Source organism: Takifugu rubripes, chromosome 5 (genome assembly GCF_901000725.2).
Source record: "Takifugu rubripes chromosome 5, fTakRub1.2, whole genome shotgun sequence".
NCBI classification, from domain to species: Eukaryota; Metazoa; Chordata; class Actinopteri; order Tetraodontiformes; family Tetraodontidae; genus Takifugu; species Takifugu rubripes.
In genome coordinates this window covers 10,005,553-10,020,853 of record NC_042289.1, presented here as the reverse complement: position 1 = coordinate 10,020,853, position 15,301 = coordinate 10,005,553, and the positions used below count along the sequence as shown (strand labels likewise).

Genomic DNA, 15,301 nt, shown 5'->3' with positions numbered 1-15,301 from the left:
CAGGTCAACAAGCTGAGAGTCAAGAGCCGTGATGTGGGGAAGGTACGTTTCTGATGACAATTCATGCTGCAAACAACAGAAATTATTGCTTGACTAATAAATACCTCTGTTCCTTCCAGGGAAGTGACTCTGCTGAATGAAAATATCACCAGCTGAGATTTTATGTCTGAATTTTCTTCCTCAAATCAAGAAATAAATATTGAGCATTTCTCACCTTGCTCTTCCAGTCTTTATTTGTTATATTTTAGCATTAAGTAAGCATGTATTAAAATAAGAATACCTGTTAAGTTATAGAAAATAATAGAGTAAACAAAAAAGAAAGCATTTTAATTCACAAATGACTCTTTACTGTATTTTGTTTTGATTCCAGAAACTCATCAAATATACTTTGGGTAACACAAAAAAATCCAAAACACAATGCATTCTTATTTTTAAAACATCACAATAATAACTCAGTAATATGGAACATTTAACTAGCAGCTACTACTCAAGCAAGTGCCTCTGTACATCGGCAAACACACTTTATGTTTTTAACACAGACTTTGCACAATCCTGGCTATTATTGCTTTTGATTGTCCTTCTTTTCTTTCTTTCCACCTGCCTTTCCTTTTCTCTGCTCTACTTTCAATTTTTGTCCTCCTCGAGCTTTATCAATCAGAGAGAAGCTGTTTTCCTTTGGACTAGTCGAGTAGGCTGCAGAGCCCTTCTCTTCATGCATGCGTGAAGTTTCCTTGAGTGCTTTATGTGTTGCTGGGTTTGGAGATGAAGATCTAGAGTTGGCTTTTTTTGGACTGACACGGTTTGATGAACAGTGCTTAGACTTAACATTGTCTTTGGGAACGAGGTTTAAATTCAAAGACAAAGGTCTGCCAGGTGCTGGGCTCAGAGGGATCACAAGTTTATCTCCAGGGGCACCCAAAGTGAGGAAAACTTCAGGATGTGCATATGGCTGTTCTATAGTCTTCTTATCCTGCAACAGATAAGAGTTAAATATGATGAACATACATGTTTTATAAGACAATAGCTACAGAAAAAAAAAAACACACACACACATATATGTATACCTGGGGTGTTGTGAAGCTCATGGACAACCTCAGAGTGATCTGTAAAGAAATATATATATATATTTCAGACACTGCAAAATTGCTCAAAATAGCCTCAAGATACAAACAAGCAGTGAATGGCAAAATTAACAATGCATCCTACCGTTGAAACTTAAAATTGACACTGAGATAATTTACCTGGGCTGGGGACTGTAGCTGCTTCTGATATTCTGTCTCAGAGGTAAATGAAATGGATTTTGGAAGGGCTTTGGAGGATTCACACTCTTCATAATATCTCTGCGCCTGACAGGTAGATCCTATATCTTTTCTTGATGCTGTTGATGTACTTTTATCAATGGTAATGCGAGGGGGAGGGCCCTTGCAAATGAAAAGCAAAAGATGAAACATATTTCAATTATTTCCCCACTGTGCGTTCCCCACTAATAACATTCAATTGTGGTTAAAAGATCTGTTAAATATGACAAATAATCTTAACAGTAAAAATATTTGAGAGCATCTAATGGTTAGATGTAAACATTCTATTATCTGTGTTTACTGTGTGAAGAGAACCATGGCAAGGAAAAAAAGCATAAATATTAATTCGGCATTTTCTTGTAGCATAAAAACACTGTTAAGTATTTTTTTTTTTATCAAATGGTATTTGTACGGAGGTTTTATCACCATACATGCAAATGTTATACTACAAACCATTGTCACTCCATTTGCCTTTCTTTCAGAACCTCCACTTATTCCAGGCAAGGCAGGAAGTGCTACACGCTGATCATCTAGCCGTCGTGCCTGGGCGGAAGAAATCCTCTTGAAGAATGCGTCAGCATCTGCACCTGTTGTGGACCGCCAAATGTTATTTCTACAGTATCACTACGACAGAAGGTCCAGCTACAAACTATGCATGGCTGACCTGTGTTGTTATTTAAAGCCATTCCATTGTGTGTAGGCGTGGCAGGTGTACTTCTACTGCGTGGTAAAAAACAACGCTGGTCTTCCAACCGTCCACTTTGCGCATTGCTTATCATTTTGAAGAACTCCTCCTCAACAGGAGGTACCTTTTTATAGAAAACAGAAATATTATATAATGTGAGGGAACACTAAGAAAATGACAACCAATAAACATGATATAATTATTTCATCATGTTAGAATGAAGACAAACCATTAATTAACTTGCATGTAAATGCATGTTTACAGACAGTGTTTTTCTGTATCTTAATACAGGCTCCAGGGAATTTATCATATACCTACTGAAGAGAATTGTCTTTATTTTATTATCATGTGTGGTACCATATGTTTCTGTTTTCTGTTATAAGCACTTTAGAAGTTAGGAATAGTAGAATGTTTAATCAGTGGAATAAAGATAAGCAGTCAGTTGACCCTTCCTTGACATGAATGTTGTTTAGACAGTTGGAGCCAGGAGGAGACAGTCAGACGGAAAGTGGTAGACCCCCATCGTAAAACATGACAGAATAGTTTACTGGTGTTGATAAGTTCCTCGGCAGGAATGACCTCTGACCTGGCTATCTGGGAAGAAAATGGAGAAGAAGGACTGCACCAACACCAAATGAGGCGGGAAGAAGAAGATGAGGTCATCCAAGAAGAAGGACTGGATTGGACTGAATTAGCATCAATAATTTACATATATTGTTCTATAAAAGACTGGGCCAAGGGATAGTTAGGTGGTCAGACTCCATGTCCTGACAATTGACTTTGTTGTTTGTAGGGTTATGAACTGGCCCGGAGCTCTGTAATATTTGTATCTCGAATTGGTTCTATTGTTAAAATACATTTTGAAATTGTTTTTTTTCTTCTTTAAGTCTTCATTCAAAGAACATGCGGATTAGCAGCTACACACAAAGGTATTGCGATCCACAATACACACTACACTACAGATGCTATATCATTATCAATGATAATATTTCATAGAACCAACATGATCTCCTGAACATGGAGAGTGTGTAAAATAAGTGACTTACATCTCGCTCCTGAACAGTTGATGCTGATGTGCTTCTATTTCCTATCCCAGGCAATGAAGGAAGAGTCACCCGCTGGTCATCAAGCCGTCGGCTCTGAGAGTTAACCAAAACTTGAAGCAAGTCCTCTGAATCTGGAAAATGAATGGTGAAAAAAAAATCAGATTAGAAGATTAGTGTATAGAATATTTAAAAGCAGTTGAGTTGTAAGAACATTTTAGCAATCTAACCTTTGAACAAAGTGCTTTGATTGGGCTTGTTTATGGGTGAGGACATGGGAGTAACATTTAAAGAGCACCGCTGTTCATCCATTCGCCCACGTTGGGACTGATGCATCAAGGTGAATAAATAATTCTGATCGGCTGGAGTTAAAACCTAGAAGAGGAAAAAATTGCAGTAAGCTGTCCTAAATATTTCTAAGTCAATGTAATTGTTAAAAGGTAAGTGAATCATAAACCTTTTTTGGTGAGGCCTTTTCTTTATTCTTCGTTGGCTCCATGTCTGCTTTAGTGCTGAACGAGGCTGAGCGGGGAGGACCTTCATCCCTTTTTGGTGAGAGATGGTTCTCTGTGGGGTGGATTTGAGGCAGCGAACACCTTTGGTCATCCATCCTGGCACCCTGAAAGTAAATCGGATCAGTGTTTTTGAAGAGTTGGAGTCAGGAGGCACACTTCTTTAACCTAACATAGAGATAATAATCAGTAATAATGTAGTAACAATTATATATTTTAATGTTTTTTTAAAAAAAAATTCTATTGTTAGAAATAAGAGAAAGCAATAACCTGGACTTTAGACACCATATAGCACAAGTAGCTTGAATCTCCTCCTGCAGTAGAGGTTGCATTTTCATTCTGGATTCCTGGTAACGACGCAAGAGACACTCGCTGATCATTGAGTTGGTGGCTTTGAGTGTTGGCTATGAGGCTGAAGAACATTTCAGAATCTGGACCAGAGGAGACCGAAAATAAGAAAAATAGAAATTAACACTTATGTACACTGGAAATGTAACTGTGAATTCGGTTTATTTGAATTCCACCTGAGTGGTTTCCATCTGTTGCTGACTTCCTGGCCTGTTGGGGGGTGCAGGGAGCACTCCTGCAAGGATCCAGTGAGCAGCGCTTTTCATCCGTGCTTCCACGCTGGGCATTGCGTATGATGTCCATAAATCTGCCTTGTTTGTCAGCTGTTTCTGTCTAAGGAAAAAGATTTCGGTATATGTGTATGGTAAAAATTGAACCAGCTTAAGATGAACCTCTCAGAAAATTAACACTAGACCAACAACTATAGCAGGACAGAACAGCATGTACCTGTATAGATCTTGATTGATTAGGATGAGGAACATGTAATTGGTTGGTTGGCAATGAGAGAATCTTCCTGTTTCTGTCTGGAGTGCTCTCAATCACAGAGATCTGTGGTGCAGAACCATGGTGGTTAGTGATCCCACATTCCTGTAACATGTTGAGTAAACCTGTAGTCTTTATGCTAACAGTTCTAATGAATGTCCTGTGAGAAGCTGAAACTCACGCTGACTTATTAAAGGCAATATTAGATATTGCAAATAACCACAATCTAAACTAAGTGTTTAGTTTTTGCTAGTTTAAGTTTTTTAAATAATTAAATATGTAAAAGCTAAATTCTCATTCATAACTTAAGCCCATCAGCCCATGTTGGAGGTGAAAGAATATCAAGATGGTTACCATGGCAAGACTATTGCCTGGAAACAATATCATCCTGCAATATGAGTGAACCAAAAAGTTTAATAATGCCATAAAATATGATGCTGGAAAATGGTCTTAGAATTTGCCATATTTTCTATTATGAAACAAGAAAAATATAACAACAAAAAAAACTAACTTCCATGCACAGGAATAGTTTTAAAGCTTCCAAGTTACTCACCACCACAGAATCTGAGCCTTTTGCTTCCAGCTCAGAAGCCATCACAGTAATCAAGAAAAACAGTTGTTCAGCACTTAATAGAAGATCACATTTAATATAATGTATAGGAAACTATATCAATATCCTTCCTGCAGATGGAGAAGCTATTTACCTTTGGAGTGGAAACTGGTGTTTAGGAAGTGATCCTGACTGATGCCAGTCCAAGTGTGTATTGCTTATAGCCTGGTGAAAAGCTTTTAAATAGAAACAGGTCCCGAGTACAACCATTATCATTAAACCTCCAGGCAGTGTCCCCGATCTTAATATTACCATCTGTAATCCCAGATGAAAACATAATCCTCCACATGGCGAGGGATGATCTTTTCACTGGGAGGTGTACATATTCTCCCTTCTGACCTGACACTATACTTAAAGATCATTCACCAGTACACCAGTAAAAATGAATGCAGCCACCTTCAAACTGTAACTAGAAGATGTGACGTGCACTTGGTCCATAAATTGCACAAACATTAAAATAGAGAAAAAACTAATATTGTTTGTATGGATTGATTCAACAAAGCATCATATTTCTGACCAAGAAAATGACAGTGATGGATGTGACAACTAAAATTCAGGGCAAAGATATCAACGCATCTACTAATGAAAGGTAATATAACAAAATATCTTCACTTATACCTGTGGATCTACTTAAAAAACAATGGACGCAAGAACATTTGATAGAAATCTTTGACAGAGTATAACGACCACTATGCGCAACACAGATATTAAAGTGAATAGGTTTCTTTTATTTATTTTAACAGAAACACCCATAAATGCTCTCAAAAATATATTAAAGATGTGTTCAATGTGCAATGTAAAATCAGACAGTAGATTTGACATTTTTCCCTAGTAAAGAAAATTTACAACACACTTTCTATTGACTTATATACATCTAGATCACACCAGCTTTTTTCAGTACAAAATAAGCTAGAAATAAGAAATAACTAAATCAAATATGCCAAGAAAAGGAAAATAACAGAGAAAACAGAGCAATAATAAAATTAATGATGAATTAAACAGAAGATTTGAATGTAATATCAATTATAACAGTGAATAGCTGGCAATTTGTAGCAGATAAAATAACATTTTAAAATAAAACAAAGAATCAACATCTCCTTCCAAGATCTACATCTAAAATATATCTTCATATCTCACTTAAGGCATCATAGCGCTGACAATAACCAGCAGACAATCATCTTATCTCAAATGAAAGACTGAACTCTTATTCGACTGTGCTCTACTTTGATCAGACTGAGTCAAACTAACAATCAGGATTAGGAACCTGGTCCAGGCTCTTCAGGTCATTTAGGAAGCTGGTTGGAGTCAGAATGTGAGATGAGCCTGAAAAAGGCAAAACCACATTACTACAATGACTGCAATGACCCACAGTGAAAGTGCTGGTGTGTTACTGCAAAAAAAGAAAAAAAGCTTACCGATCACGACTTCCCATTTCCCTTGAGTGGCTTTTGTGACTTCGTATGCTGAGCGCATCTCTGAGTGCGACACTCCACCAATGACAAATACAATCAGTCGAGGGCCTGTGTGATATTCTGTTGTTTTATTTTTGTGCCATTGTCCAAAACGTGCACTGCTGCAAAAGGAGGATTAAACCACTTGAGACAGTACTTCCAAAACATGGTTAAAAAACTAGCCAAAGATGGTAGTAACATACATTACTGTGTTTTTTTTAGTATAGAATAAGCTGCATCTTTTCAGCATTTTTAAAAGAAACTGACTAATTAACATCAACATGAACATCCCACTGGTTCTACTAGCATTAAAACATTTACCTATAGATTAGTTTAATAAAAAGATAGATTGAAAATTCATTCAAACTTCACTTCATATAAAACCCCCATGAACCCATATTAACATCTCCTTACTCCTACATTTGCATTTTCTTAGAAAAGCCATAATGCAGCTTATGGGTGAACCCAGTTCCATGACACTGATTTGTACCAGCGTCACCATGTTAGGAATTCCCTCTGGGATTACACAGTATCGAATTAAATGGTCACCCTCTTCAACTCAGTGAAAAGAGCCAAAGGGATTAAACCTTTAATTTTCACAATAATCTGTCTGACACCGATGTTTTGCTGCTGGTTTAAGTAATCTTTTTATATTTGCAGAAGTCATCAGATTAATTGTGTGATCCAGTAAATAAGAACTTTAAGTGATATGCATCCAAGTGCTATGGACAGCAATGCTTTCGATATGGATCAACTAGAAAATGATTCTGCTCGTGGACATGTCTGTTCAAGGTGATTCTCACAAAATTACCTAAACAAATCTCTTGGAATACTTCAGAACTCTGACAACTGTGTTAATTCTTTTGTTTTCCACTCGTACCTGACTGTAGTCTGACTTGTGTTGATGGGAGCAGGATCAGAGATAAACGGCCACTGCTTTTTATCCAGTTTGTCTTCAATAGCGTTCTATCATACATAAACTCAGGTCAAATAATGAAGCAGGGAAACCAGTAAGTACCCATGTCCGAAAATTGTGGCATCAATACCTCCATAATGTCCTTGATGATGGGAGTCCATCTTGAGAGCTGATATGTGCTCTCTTTTCGCTCCTTCCGCTCAGGCAAAGTTTTTCCAGCATTGCGCCCCTTAAAAAAATAAAATAAATAAAAGAGACATTTATACTCCAACAATAATAACAGCGTCAGAAATCTATAATCAGGAAATTTACCCCAGCAAGAATGTTACATCCCAGGTTCTGCAAATTGGAGATGATAATACTGTCTTCCTGTATGTTTGCATGCTGGATGAGTTTGGCGAGGTTCTCCTCTCTAATGCCTACAATAGACAAATGAATTGGCAGGTAAAACAGATATTTCAAAATACTATATTCATTAAAACAGAAGGGATGAGACACCTTTTTTCGTGTGGAATATGTACAGCAATATGATTCGAATTTTATCATAGGCCTGAATTTCAGTGTTAAGGAGCACAGGGACAATGCTCTTCATGGGGTCCTTCAGTTGCTCCCCTTCTGCATTTTCACCCATTGCCAGGTCCTGTGGAAGGAAGACATTTATGGTTACCACAAGGAAGTCTAAAAGTTAAGTTAAAATTAGAACTTAAGACTGGAAATTCATAACTCTCGTATGACAATGTACTGGCTTTAAGAAAGCGGCCCTGTTGCACATATTCTTCTGTAAAAACCACTTTAAAGTCGATCTCGTATAAAAACTTTGTTAATTAAGAGCTATGGTAGTAAAGTTGTTATCATTTTATGTCAAATTAAAAGAACCCATAATGTCTCAGGAACGTGATGACTAAAAAACAGCAGAGTCCAAAGGTTTTGGCAACTGGGCTTTTGACAATTAAAGAAACCCCTTTGTGACTGTCTAACACCAGAGAATAGCTGCGTACATTGTAATCATACTGTTACATATGCCAACTGGTGTTCCCAAACAATGCAGGGCATTCAAATAATGACATCCAAGTGTCTGGATCAGACATCCCATCATAGAGCCAAAACATGCCCAATGGATTAAAGAGCCAGCATTCAGACATGCTGAGAGTCCATTAATGCAGTTGAGTTATTCGCTTGTATAAAAAGGCTCCATTAACACTTGTATCTCATAATGCCATAATCATGACAGGCTCATCATTTCCTGTTTGTATGTAAGTAACTTGATAACAGACCAACTGTTACACTCTGCAGCTTCACAGAGCAACAAAAGCACAACTGTGGGGAATAGTGGTGGAAAAAAAACACACAGCAATGTTATGGACCAGCGCCTGGCTTAATCAGACTGATGATGGAAGGATTTCTACATTACCACGAATAGTCAGTCATGACATAAGAGCTTCTTCTACATTTCTGTAGCTAAACTGAAGTTTACATCCGGTCTCAAGCTTCTTATGCAATATTATGATTTCAACTCTGCGTTAAGCATCACCTCAGCAGATCCTACCAGATGAATATATGCAGGAGCTATAAATATATACTTTATCATGTTGATGCCAATTAATGTGCGGATTGAGTCAGAGAGACCAAATCCCAATCTGACATTCTCTGTACGATAACAGGGTGATGTACATGTTGTATATGTATATGTGCTGTACTGACCTGTTCTACTTCACAAAGCTTATCAAGAGAGGCCTTGAATTTCTTCATGCAAGCATCAGCGAGGTTCAGGTGAGTAGCATACTGTTAAATTGGGAAAAAGAAGACTCAAAAAAAGGGAATTTGAATACATTTTAAAATATACACCAAAAAACAGGAAGAATCCCCCGGGCAATAGAAATTAACTACACTGCATTCAAGCTAATGTTAAACTAAGCTAAAGTGAACAATGTGAATCTACCATCAGAGAAGTGATTGTTAAAAGTACTGAATACTGATGAGGAAAAATAAAACATGACTAAGCTTCTCACCATGCTTAACTCCTTTTGATATTGTGGCATCTTCTTTAACATCTGAGAGAGATCTTTAATGTTGGCCTGAAAAGCAAAGCATTTCAGCCAAAATTAAGAGTGTGACACCACAAGGATCTGTTCTCTTTCTCTTTTGATAATAACAACAACCATAGTGAGAAATTAATTTCATCACTCACATTGTCAGTGCTCATTCGCTTGCTTTCACAAAAGGATCGGAGAAGATCTTTCACCTTCCTACAATTGAAAGTCAAAAAAGAATTGTGTGTGTGTGTAATTTTCTTTGGTTAAATTTGTATAAAGATTGTTTCAATCAACATAATACAGAGCAAAATACTATTAAAAGTGCGTGACAACATAAATCTAATTTTCCCAATCATGGTCTCTAAATTGTTATATTACCATGAACCTCCTTACATCAACATATGATATCTAATAACTGAAAATAATAGAAAACCCATTTAAAGAAAATCAAAGGCAAACATTGGGAATAATGGCACACATAAACTCATCTAGCTTTGACAGACTTACTTTGTGACATCTGCAATGTGCAAATGTCGCAGCTGAATCCAAAGTTCATCATCTTCATCCAACAACACCTCTCTTTCTGTGGAACTCCCAATGCCACTTGTCTGATAGCTTTATAAAAACAAAGATGAATAAATGATTCAGTGACTCACACAAACCCAACAAATTGAATCAGCAGAGACAATATTATTCAAATGGTATAAATTAAGATGCTGACGTACGTATATATGTCATGTTTGATATCCAACAAGTCGTAAGCCATGGCCTGCAAGGTCAACTCGTGTAGAACTGGTGAAACAGGGTCAAATCCACGATCAACTATCAGCAACTGGGATCTTGCTTTATCCGCACCCTAAAAAAAACGAACATGCCATCATCAACAATTAATCAAATTTAGTTAATACAAAGTGTAAGAGAATAGTTTTTATCTCATCACACAGTGATAAAAATCTGTAAACCTTGTCATTGTTTAGCCAACCGGGTTCAAATTACTGCAGTGTAAGAGAACACTTCAGCAATTTTGCAGTTTTGATTACGTGAAAGCAGTACAGCAGAGTCACACTCTTTGAATATAAAAGGAGAGAGAAGAGAACAGTAATACATGCCTGCAAAGACCCATCTCAGGAGGAAATGTCAGCTAAGACAGATAGAAGGGCAAAAGTGAAAGGTCCAACAACATGTGAGAAAAAAAAAAAGAATCAACAAGAAATAAAACCCAGAAACCACAGAAACATCCACAACCACTGAAAATTAAGAGGTCCAAACTCCACCAAGTAGAATTTATGGTGACATGATAAAGTAAAGAAGAACTGTAGTAGTTGGTGATTTAAGTAATTCCTCACCTCTCCCATGCTTGGGTTATCAGCTTTGTGAGCATTAAGGCGCTGGTAGACCTCTTCAGCCAGTCTAGCATTTTCCTCTGGTCCCCTTGGAAACAAGACAGACTAAATACGCAAATCTTAAAAACAATGGACTTTAGGTATACTTTAATGCAAATCCTTTATACTTGCGGTAACGGATGGCAGGATATTCCTTAAGAGTATCACATAGGGTAGCAATCTGCTCTGCTATAGTTTCCATCATTTGATCTTTTTTTTCATTGGGCTTGGAACTATAGAAGGAGTAGAGGGAAGTCGGGTCATCCAGGGAAAACACCTGTTTAGTATTAGGAAAACACCCAAGTTAGTATATAAGATGTGTCAGTGCACACACAAAAAGGTGCTCACGTGGCTCACTGGTTTTGTTTTAAAATAGAATAATCTCTCAGCAATATATATAAGCAAGAGCCACTGTAAAAATAAAAAAACTTACTATAGCACCCAGACAACATTAGTCATTTGCTGTTAAACACAACAGTTCAACATTTATGGGTTGTTGATGACTAACTCATGCAAAATCAGAACTGAACTGCTTAAAGAAGGCAAAAGATCTCTACCTGACTTTCGTATGGCAGGAAAGCAACATTGATTTCTTTTAAAGTCTTTGCAACCTTGGCAACTCTAGATCTCCCAATCGCTGTAAAGAGGCTATCTGGACAATCTATGGAGGCAAAACAAATAAAGATATTACAAAAGAATAAGTGATAATGTAACTGTGTCATATATGTTACACTCTGAGCATAAATGTGATTGTGCATATGTGAATATGTTTCTCTTGATTGTAAACAAAATATATTGATTAGGAAATTCAAGATTCACTTAAGTTTAGGTTTATAAGCAGAGGCATACTTACTGTCAGTGAAGAAGATGTGTGCAGCCTTGTAAGCAAAGGCACCATATTTGAAGTCATTTATTAGAGCATGAACTGACTGGAAGAGAAAAAAAACAAAAACATGCTCAATACAAATATAAAATAAATGCAAATAGAGAAGGTGTTAATAGCCTCTCTAAAAGAAAAAAAAGATACCAGCTAACCTTCTCTACAGGTGAAATCAAATAAATGGCCTCCAAACTAGAAATGGGCTCCCTCCGTTTATTTATGTCCTCCACAACTAAAAGGAAAAAACAGGGCTTTGAGTTCTTTGGCATGACCAACGTGGAAGTGAAATCGGAGGACCTTTTGGTCCTAATAACAGAAAACATTGAAATGAATGGAACAGTGAAAGATGGAGAACTTACTTGTCACACCCTCTGCCAAAATGTCTGACATCTTGCAGCAAGAGGAGAGAATTCTCATGCTCATGTGGTCAACAATAAGGACCTAAACACAATAAAACATTTAAATAGAGTGATAAACTAATCACTAGAAAAAATGTAAAAACCCAAATTCTTACCTTCCATTCTCCATCTTTCTTGACACTCTTAATAACACCATTGAGGATTTCTATATGGGAGTGACATATAAATATTCAATTATTCATTTAATTCATCTATAAACCTAAAACATCTACGTGCAGTGCATTGTTTATCACTTTATACCATAGTTAATCAACCAGTTGACTGAATGCAACTTTCTTGTGCTATATTCTTGAGGAAAATGATGGTGTTGATATAAAATAGGCTTGTTCCAGTGACATCATGGAGGTTAAGGTGTGGTGCATGTACTGACACACAATGCTGAATCTTTGTTTACAAGTAACAACAAGAAAGTCCTACACATAAACACCTGTCCGAGCAAAAAACAACGACGCGATTTTAATGATCTATTAAACTAATTCCATACGGAGACATATAATTGGAATTGAGTCAAAGTGGAACAAACTGATTAAAACTGTGACAGGTGACTGTGTTGAGCAGATTTGTGATTTCTTTTCTAGATCTTTAAGCAGTCGTCTGAGCGCTGTGTCGAAAAATCTGCCAGCATTTAGAATTGTAGTTTACTGTCAACACAACAGGTGTTAAACTGATTTTATCAGCATATCGTCAAATCTGACAGTGCTAGCAAAAAACAGATTTATATAGAGTAAAATTTAAAAGAAATACTGTACATTTATGAATGTAACTACTCATCGACAGCAGAAGAAGCCGTAAATGTAAAAATGGTGACCGATCCATCACTAGCGAAGCTATCAAACTTCACTTTTGCTAGCTAATGTTAGCGGGGAACTAGAACTGCTACATTCTGTAAACAAGGCACATTTAATGGTACATATCTGTCACAAAGACGTCAGAAATGTTGTCGCTAAGACAATAAGTTTAAAAAAGAAAAATACTGTTCATTGAATGACTTATTAGGGAGAATTGTGTCTTTCGGCAACGTTCGAAACAGGAACGGGAACAGGAAGAACTGCCCTCTGCACGGTAGTCCTATCTATTACGTTGAACTTTAAAAGTCAGAGGTGATTAAACTGCCAGGAGGTAAAACACGGTTTATTGTGTTTAACGTTAAACGTAATCTAAAGAATGATGTGAGGATGAATAGGCCACTTACTTTCTCCAACTATTGCTTTGAGCCCAATCGGTGCCATCTTGACAGTCGTCTGCTGACTAGACGCTCACTTCCTTGTTATTGGAGCCTGTGTGGTCCACTCACACGGGCTTTGGAAGTGAAATAGTGCCCCCTATTGTTCTTATTTAATATTGAAATAATAACATCATTTCAACAAGATGCTTACTTCAGTATCAAGGGAAACTGATATGCAAGTGTTTAAAATAACACGGTCTATGTAAAGAATGATTTAATTTGGAACGTTTGGAAGACAGGTCAGTTTTGTATATGTTTGCTGTCAAATTGGCCACTTTTTACTGGCAAAAACAAGATTTCTGATGAACTGTTAGAAGTGTGGTTATTGTTTGGCAAAAGTGGAAGTTCTGTTTGGAAAACACTGAACCCAGTTAAGAACAATGATTACAGCTTAGATAGTATAATTGAAGAGTTTGTTTGCATTGCAGAATAGTAAGTGTGTAATAGAGGCACACAAGATAATAAAACATCCATGAAGAAAAATTAAGCAATTGGAAAAAACAAACAAATATGACTTGAATACAAAAACATTTAACCACATTGAAAAATATATTTTACAATATATATCTTAAAGGGCTAAATCATCCCCACACAGCCAACTTTATACATCAGTCTGGTAACTTAGGCAGAGCTAAGATGTTATATTTTGCTAAATTATCTCCATTAACAGGGTAAAAAATTATTCTGCTATGCAACTCCAGCTATTTAAACTAAAGAAGTTCTTCTTTTGGCCATCACTGCCAAGAACAGGTACACAGCCTCACAAATAAATTACATTAATTTAGGTTGGATATTACATTATATATGAAATTAAAACGTCAGGCGCACACTTGAGGTGTTTTCCTTTCACAGGTTTCATGAAGCATGCATTTTCCACATGCAGCTTCCTTTGGTGGTGCTGAGAGCATATCTCCTATGTAATGTCCTCAGTTTTCAGATTCTGCAGAAATCTCTTTTAACCTCTGCTGTTCTTTACGAGCACGCATTCGTTCTTTGAAGTCCTCCAAGTGCTTTCTCTGAAAACAATTAGAACAAGGACAGTAAAAATATGGGTAGAAAGATGCTGAGGATGGAACTGTTATTCAAGAGACCCAGAGGAAGGCCCAGACCACATATATGGATATATATGTATAAATATATAGACATTGGGTAGGTTATATGACAGAGAAGAAGATGCAGAGGATTGGTGAGGCTGGGGGAATATTTCAAAAAATGGAAAGAATAATTCATAATTTTGGAGACTGTAATTAAAGTACAAGAGCACCGTCATTTGTCTTTTAATCCCATGACCTGAATACGTTACTTACATGTAATTGTTCATCGGGGGGGAAAATCTCTCTCTGGATAAAGCAAAATAAGAACAAACGCGTCACATAACATTAACACAGAGTAACATGTGATTATGAATTTTACAGCATTACTAACCTTTCTCTTAACGATGTACTCTTCAAAGTACTCTGCTTGATTTGAGATCCAGAACATGGCCACAGGAAAAGAAAGATACAACATCATCTGCTCGAAAACAAAACCAGTTTAAAAACCATTACATCATGTCACTATTAGCCTGCTGCTAGAATTATAAAATGTATGATTCAAAACGGGGGGAAATCACGCACACCAAAACGCAATTGGACATTGTCTTAAAAACGTACTACTTACTCTGAATATTTCTATCTTGACACCCATTTTCCCACATGGACCACAGCTCTAAAACATTCGAAATATCGTATCTAAACTGCAACTTTGCCCAAGACCTTCACACTGCTTCCGGGTTTCTTTAACGTCCAATCGCTCAACAGCCGACACGCATGCGCATTATGTGCAAGGAACGTCAGTTAAAAAGCCTAATTAAAAACATATTGTTTTCCTAAAGCAACACAGAATAAGAATCGTAGTCACTGGGTAAAAATCTGAGAATAATTTGTTTGTATCGTAACTAACTTTGTGACCGGTTTCACCATTGCGCTTGCGGGTAGTTTGTCCACTGCGAGGCGCTATAACGACAGACTGTCGTCC

At 37.0% G+C, this 15,301-nt stretch overlaps 3 protein-coding genes and 1 long non-coding RNA gene across 5 annotated transcripts; 1 reads left to right on the top strand and 3 right to left on the bottom strand.

Annotated features, from left to right (window-relative positions):
- Positions 1–217: 217 nt before the first annotated feature.
- Positions 218–5,557, bottom strand: LOC115250015 (uncharacterized). Of its 2 annotated transcripts, XM_029836897.1 has the most exons (12): positions 4,923–5,557; positions 4,334–4,435; positions 4,063–4,219; positions 3,809–3,969; positions 3,484–3,645; positions 3,257–3,401; positions 3,030–3,160; positions 1,963–2,107; positions 1,752–1,885; positions 1,242–1,421; positions 1,065–1,103; positions 218–970 (listed from the first exon to the last, which is right to left on the bottom strand). In XM_029836897.1, the coding sequence occupies exons 1-12, from the start codon at positions 4,962–4,964 to the stop codon at positions 560–562; spliced, it is 1,809 nt and encodes a 602-aa protein (XP_029692757.1). In that variant the 5' UTR covers positions 4,965–5,557; the 3' UTR covers positions 218–559. The 2 variants fall into 2 exon arrangements, with proteins under 2 accessions (XP_029692757.1, XP_029692756.1); XM_029836896.1 differs by having other exon boundaries at positions 4,334–5,557.
- Positions 2,865–3,683, top strand: LOC115250016 (uncharacterized). Its single transcript, XR_003888596.1, has 3 exons — positions 2,865–2,912; positions 3,080–3,174; positions 3,537–3,683. It is a non-coding gene; the product is annotated as an uncharacterized lncRNA (long non-coding RNA).
- A 129-nt stretch (positions 5,558–5,686) lies between the features above and the next one.
- Positions 5,687–13,363, bottom strand: stxbp2 (syntaxin binding protein 2). Its single transcript, XM_011604065.2, has 19 exons — positions 13,253–13,363; positions 12,156–12,205; positions 12,001–12,082; positions 11,797–11,873; positions 11,615–11,690; positions 11,319–11,422; positions 10,890–11,038; positions 10,726–10,810; positions 10,105–10,235; positions 9,887–9,994; positions 9,535–9,592; positions 9,356–9,421; positions 9,048–9,128; positions 7,845–7,986; positions 7,659–7,765; positions 7,477–7,575; positions 7,311–7,396; positions 6,395–6,552; positions 5,687–6,302 (listed from the first exon to the last, which is right to left on the bottom strand). Exons 1-19 carry the CDS (start codon positions 13,287–13,289, stop codon positions 6,223–6,225), a joined length of 1,776 nt encoding a protein of 591 aa, XP_011602367.1. The 5' UTR covers positions 13,290–13,363; the 3' UTR covers positions 5,687–6,222.
- A 306-nt stretch (positions 13,364–13,669) lies between these two features.
- On the bottom strand, positions 13,670–15,093 carry pet100 (PET100 cytochrome c oxidase chaperone). Its single transcript, XM_011604064.2, has 4 exons — positions 14,945–15,093; positions 14,711–14,797; positions 14,593–14,625; positions 13,670–14,301 (listed from the first exon to the last, which is right to left on the bottom strand). Exons 1-4 carry the CDS (start codon positions 14,969–14,971, stop codon positions 14,212–14,214), a joined length of 237 nt encoding a protein of 78 aa, XP_011602366.1. The 5' UTR covers positions 14,972–15,093; the 3' UTR covers positions 13,670–14,211.
- Positions 15,094–15,301: the final 208 nt, after the last annotated feature.

Bases quoted from the DNA above. Each gene is read 5' to 3' on its own strand.
- LOC115250015 (XM_029836896.1), bottom strand. From the start codon at position 4,483: ATGTTACAGGAATGTGGGATCACTAACCACCATGGTTCTGCACCACAG. The intron at 3,970-4,062 runs GTGGAATTCAAA...CCTCTGGTCCAG, and splicing joins AACAGATGGAAACCACTCAG to ATTCTGAAATGTTCTTCAGC. The intron at 3,646-3,808 runs GTTATTGCTTTC...ATTTACTTTCAG, and splicing joins ATATGGTGTCTAAAGTCCAG to GGTGCCAGGATGGATGACCA.
- stxbp2 (XM_011604065.2), bottom strand. From the start codon at position 13,289: ATGGCACCGATTGGGCTCAAAGCAATAGTTGGAGAAA. The intron at 11,039-11,318 runs GTAGAGATCTTT...AATACTAAACAG, and splicing joins TCCTGCCATACGAAAGTCAG to GTGTTTTCCCTGGATGACCC. The intron at 9,422-9,534 runs GTGAGTGATGAA...TTTGCTTTTCAG, and splicing joins AGCGAATGAGCACTGACAAT to GCCAACATTAAAGATCTCTC.
- pet100 (XM_011604064.2), bottom strand. From the start codon at position 14,971: ATGGGTGTCAAGATAGAAATATTCAGA. The intron at 14,798-14,944 runs GTAAGTAGTACG...GTTTTCGAGCAG, and splicing joins TCAAGATAGAAATATTCAGA to ATGATGTTGTATCTTTCTTT. The intron at 14,302-14,592 runs GTAAGTAACGTA...AATTGTTTTCAG, and splicing joins CCCCCGATGAACAATTACAT to AGAAAGCACTTGGAGGACTT.